At 45.9% G+C, this 17,340-nt stretch overlaps 1 protein-coding gene across 1 annotated transcript in view; it reads right to left on the bottom strand.

Annotated features, from left to right (window-relative positions):
• LOC126425283 (MAGE-like protein 2) overlaps positions 1-17,340 on the bottom strand; it is a 44,684-nt gene that overhangs the window by 1,167 nt on the left and 26,177 nt on the right. The window contains exons 2-3 of the mRNA XM_050088256.1: positions 10,675-10,909; positions 4,273-4,664 (exon numbers count right to left, since the gene is read on the bottom strand). Of these exons, the coding sequence (XP_049944213.1) occupies positions 4,282-4,664; positions 10,675-10,909 (618 nt within the window). The 3' untranslated portion in view covers positions 4,273-4,281. The remainder of the gene's footprint in view (positions 1-4,272; positions 4,665-10,674; positions 10,910-17,340) is intronic.

Genomic DNA, 17,340 nt, shown 5'->3' with positions numbered 1-17,340 from the left:
ATTCACACAAGGTTGACGTCGGTGGCGACACCTACATCGTGCTGACATGAGGAAAGTTTCCAACCGATTTCTCATACACAAACAGTAGTTGACCGGCGTTGCCTGGTGAAACGTTGTTGTGATGCCTCGTGTAAGGAGGAGAAATGCGTACCATCACGTTTCCGACTTTGATAAAGGTCGGATTGTAGCCTATCGCGATTGCGGTTCATCGTGTCGCGACATTGCTGCTCGCGTTGGTCGAGATCCAATGACTGTTAGCAGAATATGGAATCGGTGGGTTCAGGAGGGTAATACGGAACGCGGTGCTGGATCCCAACGGCCTCGTATCACTAGCAGTCGAGATGACAGGCATCTTATCCGCATGGCTGTAACGTATCGTGCAGCCACGTCTCGATCCCTGAGTCAATGGATGGGGACGTTTGCAAGACAACAACCATCTACACGAACAGTTCGACGACGTTTGCAGCAGCATGGACTATCAACTCGGAGACCGTGGCTGCGGTTACCCTTGACGCTGCATCACAGACGGGAGCGCCTACGATTGTGTACTGGACGACGAACCTGGGTGCATGAATGGCAAAACGTCATTTTTCGGATGAATCCAGGTTCTAGAATGAGATTTTTACCCTGCAGCGGAGTGTGCGCTGATATGAAACTTCCTAGCAGATTAAAACTGTGTGCCGGACCGAGACTCGAACTCGGGACTCTTGCCTTTGGCGGGCAAGTGCTCTACCAACTGAGCTACTCAAGTACGACTCACGCCGTGTCCTCATAGCTTTACTTTCGGCAGTGCCTCGTGTCCTACCTTCCAAACTTAACAGAAGCTCTCCTGCGAACCTGGACGGGGCGTGAGTCGTGCTTGGGTAGCTCAGTTGGTAGAGCACTTGCCCGCGAAAGGCAAAGGTCCCGAGTTCGAGTCTCGGTCCGGCACACAGTTTTAATCTGCCAGGAAGTTTCTCTCCAGGTTCTGTTTACAGCATCATGATGGTCCCCTCCGTGTTTGGCGACATCGCGATGAAGGCACATTGGAAGCGTGTATTCGTCATCGTCATACTGGCGTATCACCCGGCGTAATGGTATGGGATCACGTCTCGGTCACCTCTCGTTCCCGTTGACGGCACTTTGAACAGTGGACGTTACATTTCAGATGTGTTACGACCCGTGGCTCTACCCTTCATTCGATCTCTGCGAAAGCCTACATTTCAGCAGGATAATGCACGGCCGCATGTTGCAGGTCCTGTACGGGCCTTTCTGGATACAGAAAATATTCGACTGCTACCCTGGCCAGCACATTCTCCGGCTCTCTCACCAACTGAAAACGGCAGGTCAATGGTGGCCGAGCAACTAGCTCGTCACAATGCGCCATTCACTACTCACTCTGAACTGTGGTATCGTGTTGAAGCTGCATGGGCGGCTGTACCTTCACTCCCCATCCAAGCTCTGTTTGACTCAATGCCCCTTCGTATCAAGGCCGTTATTACGGGCAGAGGTCCTAGGCGCCCAGTCCGGAACTGCGCGACTGCTATGGTGGCAGGTTTGGCTCCTGCCTCGGGCATGGATGTTTGTGATGTGGTTAGGTTTAAGTAGTTCTATGTTCTAGGGGACTGATGACATCAGAACTTAAGTCCCATAGTGCTGAGAGCCATTTATGCCATTACGGCCATAGGTGGTTGATAATGGCTCTGAGCACTATGGGACTTAACTTCTGAGGTCATCAGTGCCCTAGAAGTTAAAACTACTTAAACCTAAGTAACCTACGGACATCACACACATCCATGCCCGAGAAAGGATTCGAACCTGCGACCGTAGCGGAAGCGCTGTTGCAGACTGTAGCTCCTAGAACCGCTCGGCTACCCCGGCCGGCCAGAGGTGGTTGTTCTGGATATTGATTTCTCAGGACCTATGCACCCAAATTGAGTGAAAATGTAATCACATGTCAGTTCTAGTATAATATATTTGTCCAATGAATACCTGTCTGTCGTCTGCATTTCTTCTTGGTGTAGCAATTTCAATGGCCAAGCAGAAGGAGGGAAAAATACCTTTGCATAAAAAAGGGGATAGATCTGATGTCAAGAATTACCGTCCAATCTTCCTTCTAACAGATTTATCCAAAATTTTTGAGAAAGTAATGTATTCAACAGTAGCTTCACATATCTGTAAAAATGAAGTATTAAAAATATGTCAGTTTGGTTTCCAGAAAGGTTTTTCAACGGAAAATGCCGTATATGCTTTCAACAATCAAATTTTGAATGATCTGAATAACCGAACACCACCCATTGGGATATTTTGTGATCTCTCAAAGGCTTTTGATTGTGTAAATCATGAAATTCTGCTAGACAAGCTCAAATATTGTGGCATGAGTGGGACAGTGCACAAATGGTTTAATTCGTACCTAACTGGAAGAATGCAGAAAGTTGAAATAAGCAGTTCTCATAATATGCAAAGATCAGCACATTCCTCAAACTGGGGAACTATCAAGAATGGGGTTCCACAAGGGTCGGTCTTGGGTCTTTTGTTGTTCTTAATATATATTAATGACTTGCCATTCTACATTCATGAAGAGGCAAAGTTAGTTCTCTTCGCTGATGATACAAGTATAGTAATCAGACCTGGCAAACAAGAATTAACTGATGAAATTGTCAATAATGTCTTTCAGAAAATTACTAAGTGGTTCCTTGTAAACGGACTCTCACTGAATTTTGATAAGACACAGTACATACAGTTCCGTACAGTAAATGGTATGACGGCATTAATAAATATAGACCTTAATCAGAAGCATATAGCTAAGGTAGCATATTCAAATTTTTAGGTGTGTGCATTGATGAGAGATTAAATTGGAAGAAACACATTGATGATCTGCTGAAACGTTTGAGTTCAGCTACTTATGGAATAAGGGTCATTGCAAATTTTGGTGATAAGCACCTTACAAGGGAACCTCCCCATCGCACGCCCCTCAGATTTAGTTATACATTGGCACAATGGATAGGCCTTGAAAAACTGAACAGAGATCAATCGAGAAAAAAGGAAGAAATTGTGTGGAGATATGAAAAAAGTAAGAAAAATATACAAAGTGAGTAGTCCATGCGAAGATAAGCAACATCAAGGATAGCGTGGGCTCAGGAGCGCCGTGGTCCCGTGGTTAGCGTGAGCAACTGCGGAACGAGAGGTCCTTGGTTGAAGTCTTCCCTTGAGTGAAAAGTTTACTTTCTTTATTTTCGCAAAGTTATGATCTGTCCGTTCGTTCATTGACGTTTCTGTTCACTGTAATAAGTTTGGTGTCTGTGTTTTGCGACCGCACCGCAGAACCGTGCGATTAGTAGACGAAAGGACGTGCCTCTCCAATGGAAACCGAAAACATTTGATCGCAAGGTCATAGGTCAACCGATTCCTCCACAGAAAAAGACGTATGATAGATGCTATACGACACTGGTGACGGCATGTGCGTCACATGACAGGAATATGTTGTCAACCCACCTAGCTTGTACACTTGACGAGTGGGTAAAAAGATTCTTCTACCTTGCCCGAGTTAGGTTTTCATGTGCATGTGATAATCACTCCCAAAAAAGTGATGAAAACATTAGAGTTTGTCTCATAAACTGCAATAAATGAAAGCAACAGTTCCACAGTCGCACAGTTTTCTCTGTGCTCTGTCAAAACATATATTTTTAACGCTTTCAAATTTTTCCGTGTGTAGACCGTCAAATCCTGCATATGTCCAAGCAAATCTGAACATGTCCTGGCATTTTGGAGAGCGAAGTTGATTATGTGTGAGTGCGTGAACTTTGATAATTGTCTGAAAATAAAAAATAAAACTTTTCGCTCGAGGGAAGACTTGAACCAAGGACCTCTCGCTCCGCAGCCGCTCACGCTAACCACGGGACCACGGCGCTCCTAACCTTCCGTACTCCTTGATGTTGACTTTCTCTGCATGGACTACTCAGTCTGTATATTTTGCTTATTTTTTCATAATTCCACACAACATCTTCCTGTTTTCTCGACTGATCTGTGTTCAGTTTTTCAAGACCTATGCACTGTGCGAGCTTATAACTAAATCTGAGGGGGGTGCGATGGGGAGGTTCCCTTGTTAGTAAATTAGCCTACTACGCCTATTTTCACTCATTGCTTGCATATGGTATCATATTTTGGGGTAATTCATCACCGAGGAATACAGTATTTATTGCACAAAAGCGTGTAATCAGAATAATAGCTGCTTCAGTGGCGGTCCCGCCCACAGTCGGGCTCTACACTCAGCTGGGGAAGTGGTGCACGTACCTGGTGTGCTCAGTGCCAGCCGCCGTGCTTGACGTAGTGGTGGATGTGCTTGACGACGGGGATGGTGACGGCGTACGGCCGGGGCACGGGCACCGGCACGTGCTTCTCGATGTGGACGGGGTAGGGCCGCTCCACGGGGACCGGCACGGGGCGCTCCACGGGGACCGCCACCGGCCTCTCCACGGGGATGGCCACGGTGCGCACGACGGGCACCGCGATGGGCTGCGGCACCTCCACGGGCACGGGGTAGGGCTGGGGCACGGCCACCGCCACCGGGTGGGGGACGGCCACGGGCACCGGCTGGGGGACCCTCACCTCCACCTGCTTCACCACCGGCACCGCCACCGGCCGCTCCACCTCCACGTGCTCCGAGATGGGGACTGCACCGGCCGCTGGAACACACACGGCACCGGGGCTCAGTGTACACTTCCTTCCGGACCGTCAGTGGGTCAGAACCCCAGATGTTCTGGGCTGGGCTCTGTACCTGCTGCTGAAACGACAACACCACCTAACCTCAATACACCACTCGACATGCTTTGGTACCCCTCCGTGTTCTTCGACAGCTGCACTGCACCTGCCACTAGAACTAACATGTCAGAGCTCATTACACAACTCAACAGACTCCAAGAATCTGAATCATTCTGGCTGATGGCACAAAGAGACGACGTTTGCATTCTGAAGGAATGGGGCACAGCAGGAAAGCCCTACCGAGAAGAAAATATCAGACTTCTGGTTAAACCTTTGTGCCCTGCACACCTTCTCCAAGCTCCTGCAATCCCCTCGCATGGCCAGTATACATTGAGGTACCGAGAGCGATCCTAAAATCGTATTGGGCCTACTTTTGTCCAGTGTAGAGCCGCAACTTGATTCAGTATGGACTCAACAAGTTGTTGGGAGTGCACGACTGGGGCACGGCCACCGCCACCGGGTGGGGGACGGGCACAGGCACGGGGTGGGGGACCTTCACCTCCACCTGCTTCACCACCGGCACCGCCACCGGCCGCTCCACCTCCACGTGCTCCGAGATGGGGACCGCGCCGGCCGCTGCAACACACACGGCACCGGGGATCAGCGCACACTCGCTTCGGGACCGTCAGCGGGTCAGAACCCCAGACGCTCTGCGCTGGTATATGTACCTGCTGCTGAAACGTCACCACCACCACCTAACCCCATTACGCCACTCGACACGCTTTGGTACCCCACCGTGTTGTAATGGTCGCCTGGTCGTAGATATAGCTAATTGCTATAATCGCACTATTTCACTCCCATTTACGGATCTTGTTAGCACTTGATGTTAGGTTGGCGCCATTAAAATGCATTGTGTTGTGGTAATCGCTGCTGCTTGCTGGATCGCTGCTGTGTCTCGATGCTGATGCTGGCTCTAAATCTGGTTGTCTAGGGTTAAAAACATGAGGTCCCGTGTTTTTTTATGTGCTTTTGATGATAAAGAACGAGCGAAACCAACAAATATGTAAACTTCAAATATTTATTACTCTGGTGGCCATCTTAATTCCACTGTCCACCAAAGACCATGACACAACACAAAGTAGTACTTCCGTTACATGTTCTTTGCAGTGTTTATCCACCTCAAACAATAACACACAAACACACTCTACCAAAGTGACATTCCGACTGCCTCCCGACCGTCCTTGCTGCTTGTATTTATAACATTGTCGAAGAACTACTAAAAAGAGATATAGTTTACAAGTCACATGTACATCTGTTATCATAATTTGTGCAGAAAGGTTATTAATTTGCATCGAGTGACATAACATGTTATTAAAATGACAGACAGATTTGTTGACTTGACAGAATAATTCTTTGTTACAAGAAGGCCGTTTTTTAGAAGTTTGTCAATTGACTTCTCTAATTTGCATAAATAAGTAAATAACATGAATTATTAAGAATTACATTGGTTTTCGTCTAAAATAGGATTGATTTCGTGAATACTGAGTGAAAACGCTCCTAGTGAACAAATATGTTTCACTGGGTGATTTTTATTTAAGGAGATCCAAAATACCTAAGTTGGCCACTATTTTTCGTACTTAATATTAATTATTTAAGATGAACTTAGTGTTTTTACATTATGACATTTGCTGTATCAGTGATCAAGTGATATAAACTTTTGTGTGGGTCAGTTATTCAGTATACTTTAATGGGTTGACTGTTTATGGAGACATGTTATTCAATCATTGTTAACATACACAATACCTTTGCTATAATCATAAATACTCGTTAAACTGGTTGAATTTGGAGGGTATCGCATACTTCGGTACAGTAAAGCCTTTAATATGTTCCGTTACAGTGTTCTTCGAGAGCTGCGCTGCACCTGCCACTAGAACTAAACGTCAGAGCTCATTACACAACTCAACACACTCCAAGAATCTGTATCATTCTGGCTGATGGCACAAAGAGAAGAGAAGAGGTTTCCATTCCGAAGGAATGGGGCACAGCAGGAAAGCCCTACCGAGAAGAAAATATCAGACTTCTGGTTAAACCTCTGTGCCCTGCGCACCTTCTGCAAGCTCCTGCAATCCTCTCGCATGGTCAGTATACATTGAGGTACCGAGAGCGATCCTAAAATCGTATTGGGCCTATTTTTGTCCAGTGTAGAGCCGCAACTTGATTCAGCATGGACTCAACAAGTTGTTGGGAGTGCCCTGCACATATACTGGACCGTCCATAACTGCGAAAGTGTGGCAGGTTCTCACAACCCTACCACAAGAAAGGTCAAAAATTAATTGTGATTGTAGTGTTGCTCACGCTGCTAAATATTGCATTTTCGGGCAACAACAAAGTTATATTATGTGGCAGGTGTCATTAGAGCACACAGTTAATAAAGTCATTTCTTGAAATAGTGCATAAACTAGGCACTTTATCTTTTCGTGTCTCCCACCCTGGTCTCGTTGTGAACTCATGGCTCAGTGGTCGAAAATCTAGGTAGTGATGATTCCAAGCTCGGATGCAAAGAGGCCTAGGTGTTATTCTGCCATATTCAAAAGTTTTATAGATGTGTTTCGTAAACCATTCTTGAACTTTGCAAGTTAGCACATTGGTGATGTAAAAAAGATTAATCAGCACTCCGAATTTAAGTTACACTTCTTTTTTATTACTTTTTTTGAAATATCACGTAAATCGTTCGAAAACATCACTTCACAATCTAAAACATACTCGAAAATATCTTCCTCACTGCTAAAGTTCACATTTCATAAAATGACTACAATTTGCCTCTTTTTAACATGACGGCCAAAGCTTGACTCTCTAATAACGCTTACGCGCCCAAAAATCAGAGTTACAAGTACACCAAAGATCATAGTGACAAAAGAAAGAATACACATAAGAATAATATCATTGCAATATAAACATATCGATGTATCAAAGTACGTCTACATTAATGAAATCAAATCTGAATGTTGTCACAGAAATATGTCAACTATTTTACAGAAACACAGTAGAATATTCCTGGTATCGACAGGTTGAGGTGAGGTTCCGTAATGGTTACGTAATTCAAGTACCATTACAAGGTGCAGGACTTTGTGCGTGAACTGACCTCTAGATTACGTCCTGTTAATGTTCGACGGGATTCGTGCTGGGCGATCTCGATGGCCAAATCATTCGCTCGAATTGTTCAGAATGTTCTTCAAACCAACTGCGAACGATTGTGGCCTGGTAGATGGGTGCATTGTCATGTATAAAATTTCGATCGTGCTTGACAACATAAAGTCCGTGAACGGCTGCAAAGGATCTGCGAATAGCTGCACGTGACCATTTACAGTCAGTTATCGTTCAGTCGCACCAGAGGCCCCGGTCCATTTCGTGTAAACACATACCACACCATTATGGAACCACCGCCGGCTTGCACAGTGCCTTGTTCACAACCACCGGCCGCTGTGGGCGAGCGGTTCTAGGCGCTTCAGCCCGGAACCACGCTGCTGCTGTGGTCGCAGGTTCGAATCCTGCCTCGGGCATGGATGTGTGTGATGTCGTTAGGTTCAAGTAGTTCTAAGTTCTAGGGGACTGATGACCTCATATGTTAAGTCCCATAATGCTTAGAGCCATTTTGTTCACAACTTAGGTCGATAGCTTCGTGGGATCTGCGTCAAGCTCGAACGCTACCATCGGCTCTTACCAACTGAAAACGGGACTTATCTCACTAGGCTACGGTTTTCTAGTCGTCTAGGGCTCAGCTGATAAAGTCACGAGCCCGGGAGAGATCACTGGAGCAGATGTCGTGCTGTTAGTTAAGGCACTCTCGTCTGTCGGCTGTTTCCACAGCCCATTAACGCCAATTTCGCCGGACTGTCCTGACCGATACGTTCGCAGTGCGTTCCTCATTCATTTCTGCGGTTATTTTACGCAGTGTTGCTTGTCTGTTAGCACTGACAACTCTACACAAACGCTGCTGTTCTCGGTCGTGAAGTGGAGGCCGACGGCCATTGCGTTGTCCGTTGTCAGAGGTAGTGCCTAAAATTTGGATTGCCGTCCCACTCTCGACAGTGCGGATCTCGGAATACCGGATTTCCGAACGATTTCCAAAATGGAATGTATCAACGGTCTAGCTCCAACTACCATTCCGCATTTAAAGTGTGTTAATTCCCGTCATGCGGCCATAGCCACGTCAGAAACCTTCTTACATGAACCACCTGAGTACAGAAGACATCCCCGCGGACGCACTGCCCTTTTATACCCTGAGTACGCGATGCTATCGCCATCTGTATATGTACATATCGCTATCCCATGTGTATTTTGTCACCTCAGCATACAGCTTTTGTATAAAAGGAATGGATTCAAACTCGGTAACAAAAATGAAGACATCGGTACGAGCAGTTGCATTCTACATAGGATCTTCCAGCTCGAGTGTCCACTTGCAAGCTGCGGGGGAGGGGGGGGGGACAGAGGTCGGCAGGGGTGGGCAAACAGCTGATGTGGGGGTGTTAGGCAGGGGTGACCAAGTAGTTCTCGCGTGCACGGAACAAGTGTAATAGGGAACGTGCCAGGTAACCTACACCAGCTGTGCCAGTCTGCGAACAGAATAACCAACGTTTATCAGCACCAGTGCCCCATGGGGCAGCACTGAAACAGGCTATTCTACAAAATAGGAAACCTAGGTGTAGACGAACTTCTGCCAACGAGTTTTCCTCGTTTGGAGGGAGTCCTGGAAGTACCTTTCCAGTCCCTCCTTCCAGCAGCGCGTCTCTTTGACCTCTGTTATGGTCTCATGGCATTGTCCTTTTAGGTAGGTCTCGGGCGAACACGGGGAAGTCCACTGGAGCCACATCTGGAGGTGATGATGATTGCTTTGTGGGGCCCTCAACTACACAGTCGTCAGCGCCTATACAAAGTCCCAATTTTTACATAGTCCAATTTTTTACACACAGTCCAATCTAGCCACAGTCACGAATAATGATGGTGATGACGATGAAATGATGAGGACAACACATACACCCAGTCCCCAGGCAGAGAAAAATGACCAACCCGGCCGGGAATCGAACCCGGGACCCCGTGATCCAGAGACAGCAACGCTAACCCCTGCACCACACACATCGGGAGGTGTGTCTGGGAAACCTTTGCTGCGATGACAGATCGTCATTGACCAAGAAGCGGGTGTGTCTCGGTGCATTGTCTGGATGAAGATTCTAATTGGCGCTAGTGTCTAGTACCCTTCCCGCCCCCCCTCCCCCCCTTCCCCTCCCCCTGCCCCCTTCGTTCGCTTTCCCTTCAAGTTTTCTGTCACTTCATCCATTTCGAGGTAAATTCTATTCGAACACTTAACCACTGCCGGCCGGGGTGGCCGAGCGGTTCTAGGCGCTACAGCCTCGAACCGCACGACCGTTACGGTCGCTGGTTCGAATCCTGCCTCGGGCATGGATGTGTGTGATGTCCTTAGGTTAGTTAGGTTTAAATAGTTATAAGTTCTAGGGGACTGATGACCTCAGAAGTTAAGCCCCCTAGTGCTCAGAGCCATTTGAACCATTTGAACTTAACCACTGATCTGAATCCAACACTTTACGCACATAGTGAAAAGGTTTCCGACGTGATTGTGGCCCCACGAGGGCATTTAACAAACTTCGACCGCGGAACGGTAGTTGGAGTCACACGGATGGGACATTCCAGTCCGACTATCGTCAGGCAAGTAAATATTCCGAGATTTACAGCGCCAAGACTGTGCCGGGAAGGCAAAATTCCAGACATTACCTCTCGCAGAGGCCACCATGCTTCACTTCACGGCCCAGAGTCGCGGCGTTTTCGTAGCGTTGTCAGTGCTAACAGACAAGCAACACTGCACGAAACAACCGTAGAAATCGCTATGGGTCGTACTGCCAACGTATCTGTCAGTCAGAATACGGATTAAAAAAAATACATAAGAAAAAAATCACGTAGACGTGTCGAAGGGTGACGTACCATATCCAGCACCGTATCCGCCGCCGTATCCGCCGCCGTACGCAGCGCCGTCCAGCCCAACGCCCTGGCCGCCGTCGTGAATGACGCCTCGCTTCTTGACCACGTGGTGGACCTCCACCGGCTCGAACTCCACGTGCAGGTCGTACTCTGGAACCGGACCGGACTCCTGAGACAGGCAGCTGGCCGGCACCAGCGACAGGACCAACGCCGTCATCAGCACGGAGTTGTACAGCACCTGTCGTGGACAAAAGAGGAGACACGTGTCATGCCGAGGTGCACAAGACGCAGCAAGGGCTGCGTCCACCTGCGTCAACACAACGCAAATACACTGGAGCGCCAGAGAAACTGCTATAGGCATTGTAATGTTGATGCATTTATTTGTTCTGAAAGCGGTGCTGATATTCAAGACAATAAAAGCGGGTTACGAGCTGTGAGCTATCTGGGGAAGTTAACCTTGCATTACTGAGCAACTCTTTCACCAGGTATCCAGTCTAGCTTACCAAATTCCCAACCAGACTAACATCAATTATAATCTTTTAATAGTTATCTTACGACAACCGATGATATATATATATATATATATATATATATATATATATATATATATATATATATATATAGAATTTAAATAAAAAGAAATAAGTCAGTTTATATTTAGACATTTATTTTAACATTGATCATTGTTCCGTTAAAATTTCAGCATATTAAACTTGATTCATAACTAAACTGGTGCCTTATTTAGGGTTGTGAAAATGTGAGTTTGTAATCTTACGGAACACATCAAATATGGAGCCAAGATTGGGACACTGCATACAACACTGCATTCATATAATAATGCACGAAGAATGTTGAAACATATCCAAGAGGAAATTAACCACAACCATCCGATTCAATTTTCACCCAAAGGAGTTACGTTCGTAGCGCATCCTGTCCGTCGTGAAACTACCACACACCGGTATACTAAATTCATACTAACTCTCTGTGAAATCTTCCCAAAAAGAATAGCTTAGGGCTACTTTGATGATTACACCACATGCTTCACGGGATCAAGTTGCTTTACACAAAGAGTGTAACTCCACAATAATTTTGATAATTAAAATAAATTACATCGAAACGCAATTTACAAAAGAAAAACCTCGAACTGGTTACTATCGACTTACTATTAACCCGATGGGTCAAACAACTGTATAAGCACGTGGTACTAGTCTCACAAAGTACACCCCACGTGGGTTGAACATAAAGAAAAGTTGCTATATTGGAAAATATTGTGAAGACGAGACATTATAATCTCACACACATTCGCATTTAAGATTGATGATCTTAGTTAGAGTTACGGATCCTCAACACGTGGTTCCACTTTACTCACAAAGTAGTGACAAAGCAACTACTGGAAGATATTCTGAACTTCACACGAGAATTACACTGCGTTGCAATTTAAGACAACATTAGATATTTTAGATCTAAACCTGAAATAAAGGTGATTAAATTTTCAGTTAGGCTGAACTTAAGAAATCCATTGTCCTACTGACTTAGCAGAGACGCGCTTAGCCGGAGATCTTACCACTTCAGACGCTCGCTGCGGACAGACTGCTGTGGGCCCCTACCGAGAGTGATTCACAGATACAAACGGAAGTGACCAGAGAGGCAGCTTCCTATACCAACATGACAAGGGACGGACAGGACCATATCAAGAATAGAAACCTCTCTGCTTTTAGAAAGCGTAGCTACCTGTTCCGACGTTGGTCCTACTGTTCTCTAGCAGTCCGGCTTGTCTGCTACCATCGAGCGTGCAACTAGAAATGCATTTGCTCATTCATCCTTTCACACAGAAGGGAAGCGGGATGACAGTATCTTATCATATACAGTATATAAAAGAAAGCGGATGTAGGTTCCGTATGAGACTGTGTGACATGAATTACATATAAGCTGTATTTTAAAGTGTAGTAGTGTGGCAGATCGTTCTTGATTATGTGTAAAAGTAACACGTTCCACTGCTCAGTCTCCTCCCAGATAGAGTCAGAAACACCACAGTAAATTTAGAAGTGGAATGTATACCGTAAATGACATCAGTTTCAAAAAATTAACATGAAAGGAGTCCAACAGAGACCTTTCATAATGCGTATTCAAATACAGAGATATGTAAACGGGCAGAATACGGCGCTGCGGTCGGCAACACCTATATAAACAACAAGTCTCTGGCGCCGCTGTTAGATCGGTTACTGCGCTACAATGGCGTGTTATCAAGATTTAAATGAGTTTCAAAGCCGCCTTATAGTCGGCGCACGAGCGATGGGACACAACATCTCCAAGGTAGCGATGAAGTGGAGATTTTCCCGTAGGACCATTTCACGAGTGTGCCGTGAATATCAGGAATCCGGCAAAACATCAAATCTCCGACATCGCTGCGGCCGGAAAAAACCTCGTGCAAGAAAGGACCAACGACAACTGAATAGTATCATGCAATGTGACATAAGCGCACCCCTTCCGCAAACTGCGGCAGATCCCAGTGCTGGGCTATCAACAAGTGTCAGGGTGCAAACCATTCAACGAAACATCATCGATATGGGCTTTCGGAGCCGAAGCCCACTCATGTACCCTTGATGACTGCACGACACAAAGCTTTACCCCTCGCCTGGGTCCTTCAACACCACATTGGACTCTTTATTTTATTTTATTTACACGTCAAGTTCCGTAGGATCAAATTGAGGAGCGAATCTCCAAGGTCATGGAACGTGTCAGTACACGAACTTACAACATAAAAGTAATAACAGATAAAAATAAATGTTCATGAACCTGAGAAAAAGTCAGTCCATAAGAGTAAGTAAACGCTATCAGCAATACAATAAGAATCGGCTTAATTTTTCAAGGAACTCCTAGACAGAATAGAAGGAGTGACCCATGAGGAAACTCTTCAGTTTCGATTTGAAAGCGCGTGGATTACTGCTAAGTTTTTTGAATTCTAGTGACAGCTTATTGAAAATGTATGCAGCAGTATACTGCACACCTTTTTGCACAAGAGTTAAGGAACTCCGATCCAAATGGAGATTTGATTTCTGCCGAGTATTAACCGAGTGAAAGCTGCTTTGGAAATAAACTAATAATGGTAACAAGAAACGACAATGAGGAGTATACATATTGAGAGGCCAATGTCAAAATACCCAGACTCGTGAACAGAGGTCGACAAGAGGTTCGTGAACTCACACCACTTATTGCCCGAACCGCCCGTTTCTGAGCCAAAAATATCCTTCTAGAACGGGGAAGAGTTACCCCAAAACATAATACCATACGACATAAGTGAATTAAAATAATGAAAATAGACTAATTTACGCGTCGAAGTATAACTCACTTTTGATACCGTTCGAATAGTGAAAATGGCAGTATTAAGTCTTTGACAAGATCCTGAACGTGGGCTTTCCACGACAGCTTACTATATATCTGAACACCAAGAAATTTGAACTCTTCAGTTTCACTAATCATATGCCCGTTCTGTGAGATTAAAACGCCAGGTTTTGTTGAATTGTGTGTTAGAAACTGTAAAAACTGAGTCTTACTGTGATTTAACGTTATTTTATTTTCTACAAGCCATGAACTGAGGTCATGTACTGCACTACGTGAAACCGAGTCAATGTTACACACAACATCCTTTACTACCAAGCTAGTGTCATCAGCAAACAGAAATATTTTTGAGTTACCTGTAATACTAGAGGGCATATCATTTCTATAAATAAGGATCAGGAGCGGCCCCAACACTGATCCCTGGGGCACCCCCCACTTGACAGTACCCCACTCAGACCCCACATCACAGCCGTTATCAACATTGTGAATAATGACCTTTTGCTTCCTGTTGCTAAAGTAATAGGTGAACCAATTGTGAGCTACCCCATTTATTCCGTAATGGTCCAACTTCTGGAGCAATATTGTGAGATCATACAGTCAAATGCCTTTGTTAAATCAAAAAATACGCCAAGCATTCAAAACTTTTTGTTTAGCCCATCCAGTACCTCACAGAGAAAAGAGAATATAGCATTTTCAGTTGTCAAACGACTTCTAAAGCCGAACTGTACATTTGATGACTGGAAACAAGTTGCCTGCTCTGACGAGTCTAGTATCAGATTGTATCGAGCGGATGGACGTGTACAGGTATGGAGATAACCTCATGAATGCGTGGACCCTGCATGTCAGCAGGGGACTGTTCAAGCTTGTGCGCATGCAACTAACGTGATATGGGACCCCTGATACGTCTAGATACGACTCTGACAGGTGACACGTACGTCTGATGACCTGCATCCATTGATGTCCATTGTGAATTCCGACGTGTTTGGGCAATTCCAGTAAGGAAATGCACCAACCCACACGCCCAGAATTGCTACAGAGTGACTCAAGGAACACTCTTCTGAGTTTAAACACTTCCGCTGGCCACAATACTCCCGAGACATGAAGTTTATTGAGCGTATCAGGGATGCCTTGCAACGTGCTGTTCAGAAGTCTCCACTCCATCGTGCTCTTACGGCTTTACGGACAGCCCTGCAGGATTCACGGTGTCAGTTCCCTGCAGCACTACTCCAGACATTAGCCGAGTCCATGCCACGGTGTGTTTCCGCACTTTTGCGTGCTCGCGGGGGCCCTTCATCATATTAGACAGGAGTACCAGTTTCTTTGGCTCTTCAGTGTGTATATATGAGAGTATATGTGTATATGTCCGGGATCTCCGCCCCAACCCGGTTCTCGATTTCAATCCGACACTGAATCTGAAGACTGAACAGATGTGCGACAGTATTATGTCAGTAGAAAAAATTAATTGTTCAAATCTCACATTTATTTTAAGCAGAGGGAAATATATCAATAAGACACAAGAGTGCAATACGTGTGTTTCTGGTCCTATTAAATCGGTATATTGTTTTTATCGTTACTACAGTTCCTCTCTGAGATCCTGAGCAGATGTGAATGTCTCTCGTAGTGAAACTAGTACTTTTGCACTTGAAATATTCCAAGTGTTCCATTTGTGCCCCCATATTGATTCTGCAGACATCAAGTCGATAGTAAAGTTATTCCCTAGTTCAGCGAAGCATATCCGTACCAGTGTCTTCAAAAGGACTGTTGATGAGCGCTCGCAGTTTTGGTAGGTTTGTTGGTAGGGGAGGTGTAAATACTCATTCTGCCACATGAGCCCACACAAAAAAATCTCGTGTGGTTAGGTCAGAAGAGGGTGGAGGCCGTGACATCAATTGCTTATATTCAACCCCACCACGGCCGCCATATTGCCTAACTGCCCACAGTTACGTTGTCGTGGCAGGAATCTGAAGTGAGGCTGCAACAATACAAAATTTTCGAGGTTTTCTCTGCAGGTGTTCCGTTTTGTGACAATATATCAACTAATGTAACTAGAGTGAATTTATGACATAGCTTCATTCATTTACACAATCTTGTAGGTGCTTGAAGTGAACACAACAAATACGAAGAGCGATCAGCAAACAATGCAACACTTTCTTTTCTCGGCCAAGGTTTGTTGAAAAAATGCAGAATTTATTGTGAGACATCGTGGAATATTACTGATTAAGTCCCTATGGTTTAATGAAGTTCTAATGGGTGGCAGCACTGCACGCATCCGTCAACATGGCGTCTACAACAGAAGTGTATTCCAACCAGAGAGCTGTCATTGAGTTTCTTTTGGCGGAAAAACAGGGCAGCGCAGATGGCAGTGAACAAAAGCGCGGTGAGTCGTTGGGCGAGGCAGATGTCACCATGGCAACAAGGCCACACAACCCTGTCCAGTCTTCCAAGTACTGGCTGGTTGCACACAGCTGTGCCCCCTGGAGTGCTGGAACGTCTGGACACTCTCATTCCAGGTGCTCGCCTCAAAAATGCGAATGAACTTCACCTCTTCCATGACAGCGAGACACTAATAGGCGCTTGCGTAATGTCTACAGAGACTTGGCAGTGAACAAAAGCACAGTGAGTCGTTGTGCGAAGCGTCTGTCACCATCCCACGCAAACCTGTTCCATCTCTCGCTTACCAGCCGGCCGCACACAGCTGTCACTCCTGCATTGCTGGAACGTGCGGACACTCTGGTTCGAGGAAATGCCTCACACAGGTCTGAAGGGCAGAGGGGAGCTCACAAAACTGTTCTTCCTCATCCACACTGCAGCCTGGACCTCGAACCTTCCGACTTCCATGTGTGTGGTTTAATGAAAGGTGCCCTCTGTAGCAGGCATTACATAGATAATGGGAAGGTTACTGATGCAGCAAGACGTTACCTCTGACGTTGACCCCCCCCCCCCCCCCCCCTAGTAAGCTGGCATAAGGCTGTCGCATTGAACAACGTTTTGTAACCAGAAGAGTTGGGGATAATTTGATGCATTGGAACCCCGAATGGAACCAACCTGCTTTCAGAAAAAAAAGTGTGTTGCGTTATTCATTGATCACCCCTCGTACAATATGGCGTCCCGCAAGTTCTGCCGTTAACGCCGTGCTGGATTGTAACGGCCTCGTATCACTAGTAGTCGAGATGACAAGCATCTTATTCACATGGCTGTACCAGATCGTGCAGCCTGGTCTCGACCCCTGAGTCAACAGATGGGGACGTTTGCAAGGCAACAACCATCTGCACGAACAGTTCGACGACGTTTGCAGCAGCATGGACTATCAGCTCGGAGACCATGGCTGCT

This window comes from Schistocerca serialis, chromosome 10, assembly GCF_023864345.2.
Source record: "Schistocerca serialis cubense isolate TAMUIC-IGC-003099 chromosome 10, iqSchSeri2.2, whole genome shotgun sequence".
Taxonomy (NCBI): domain Eukaryota; kingdom Metazoa; phylum Arthropoda; class Insecta; order Orthoptera; family Acrididae; genus Schistocerca; species Schistocerca serialis.
This window is presented reverse-complemented; position numbering and strand designations above follow the sequence as displayed.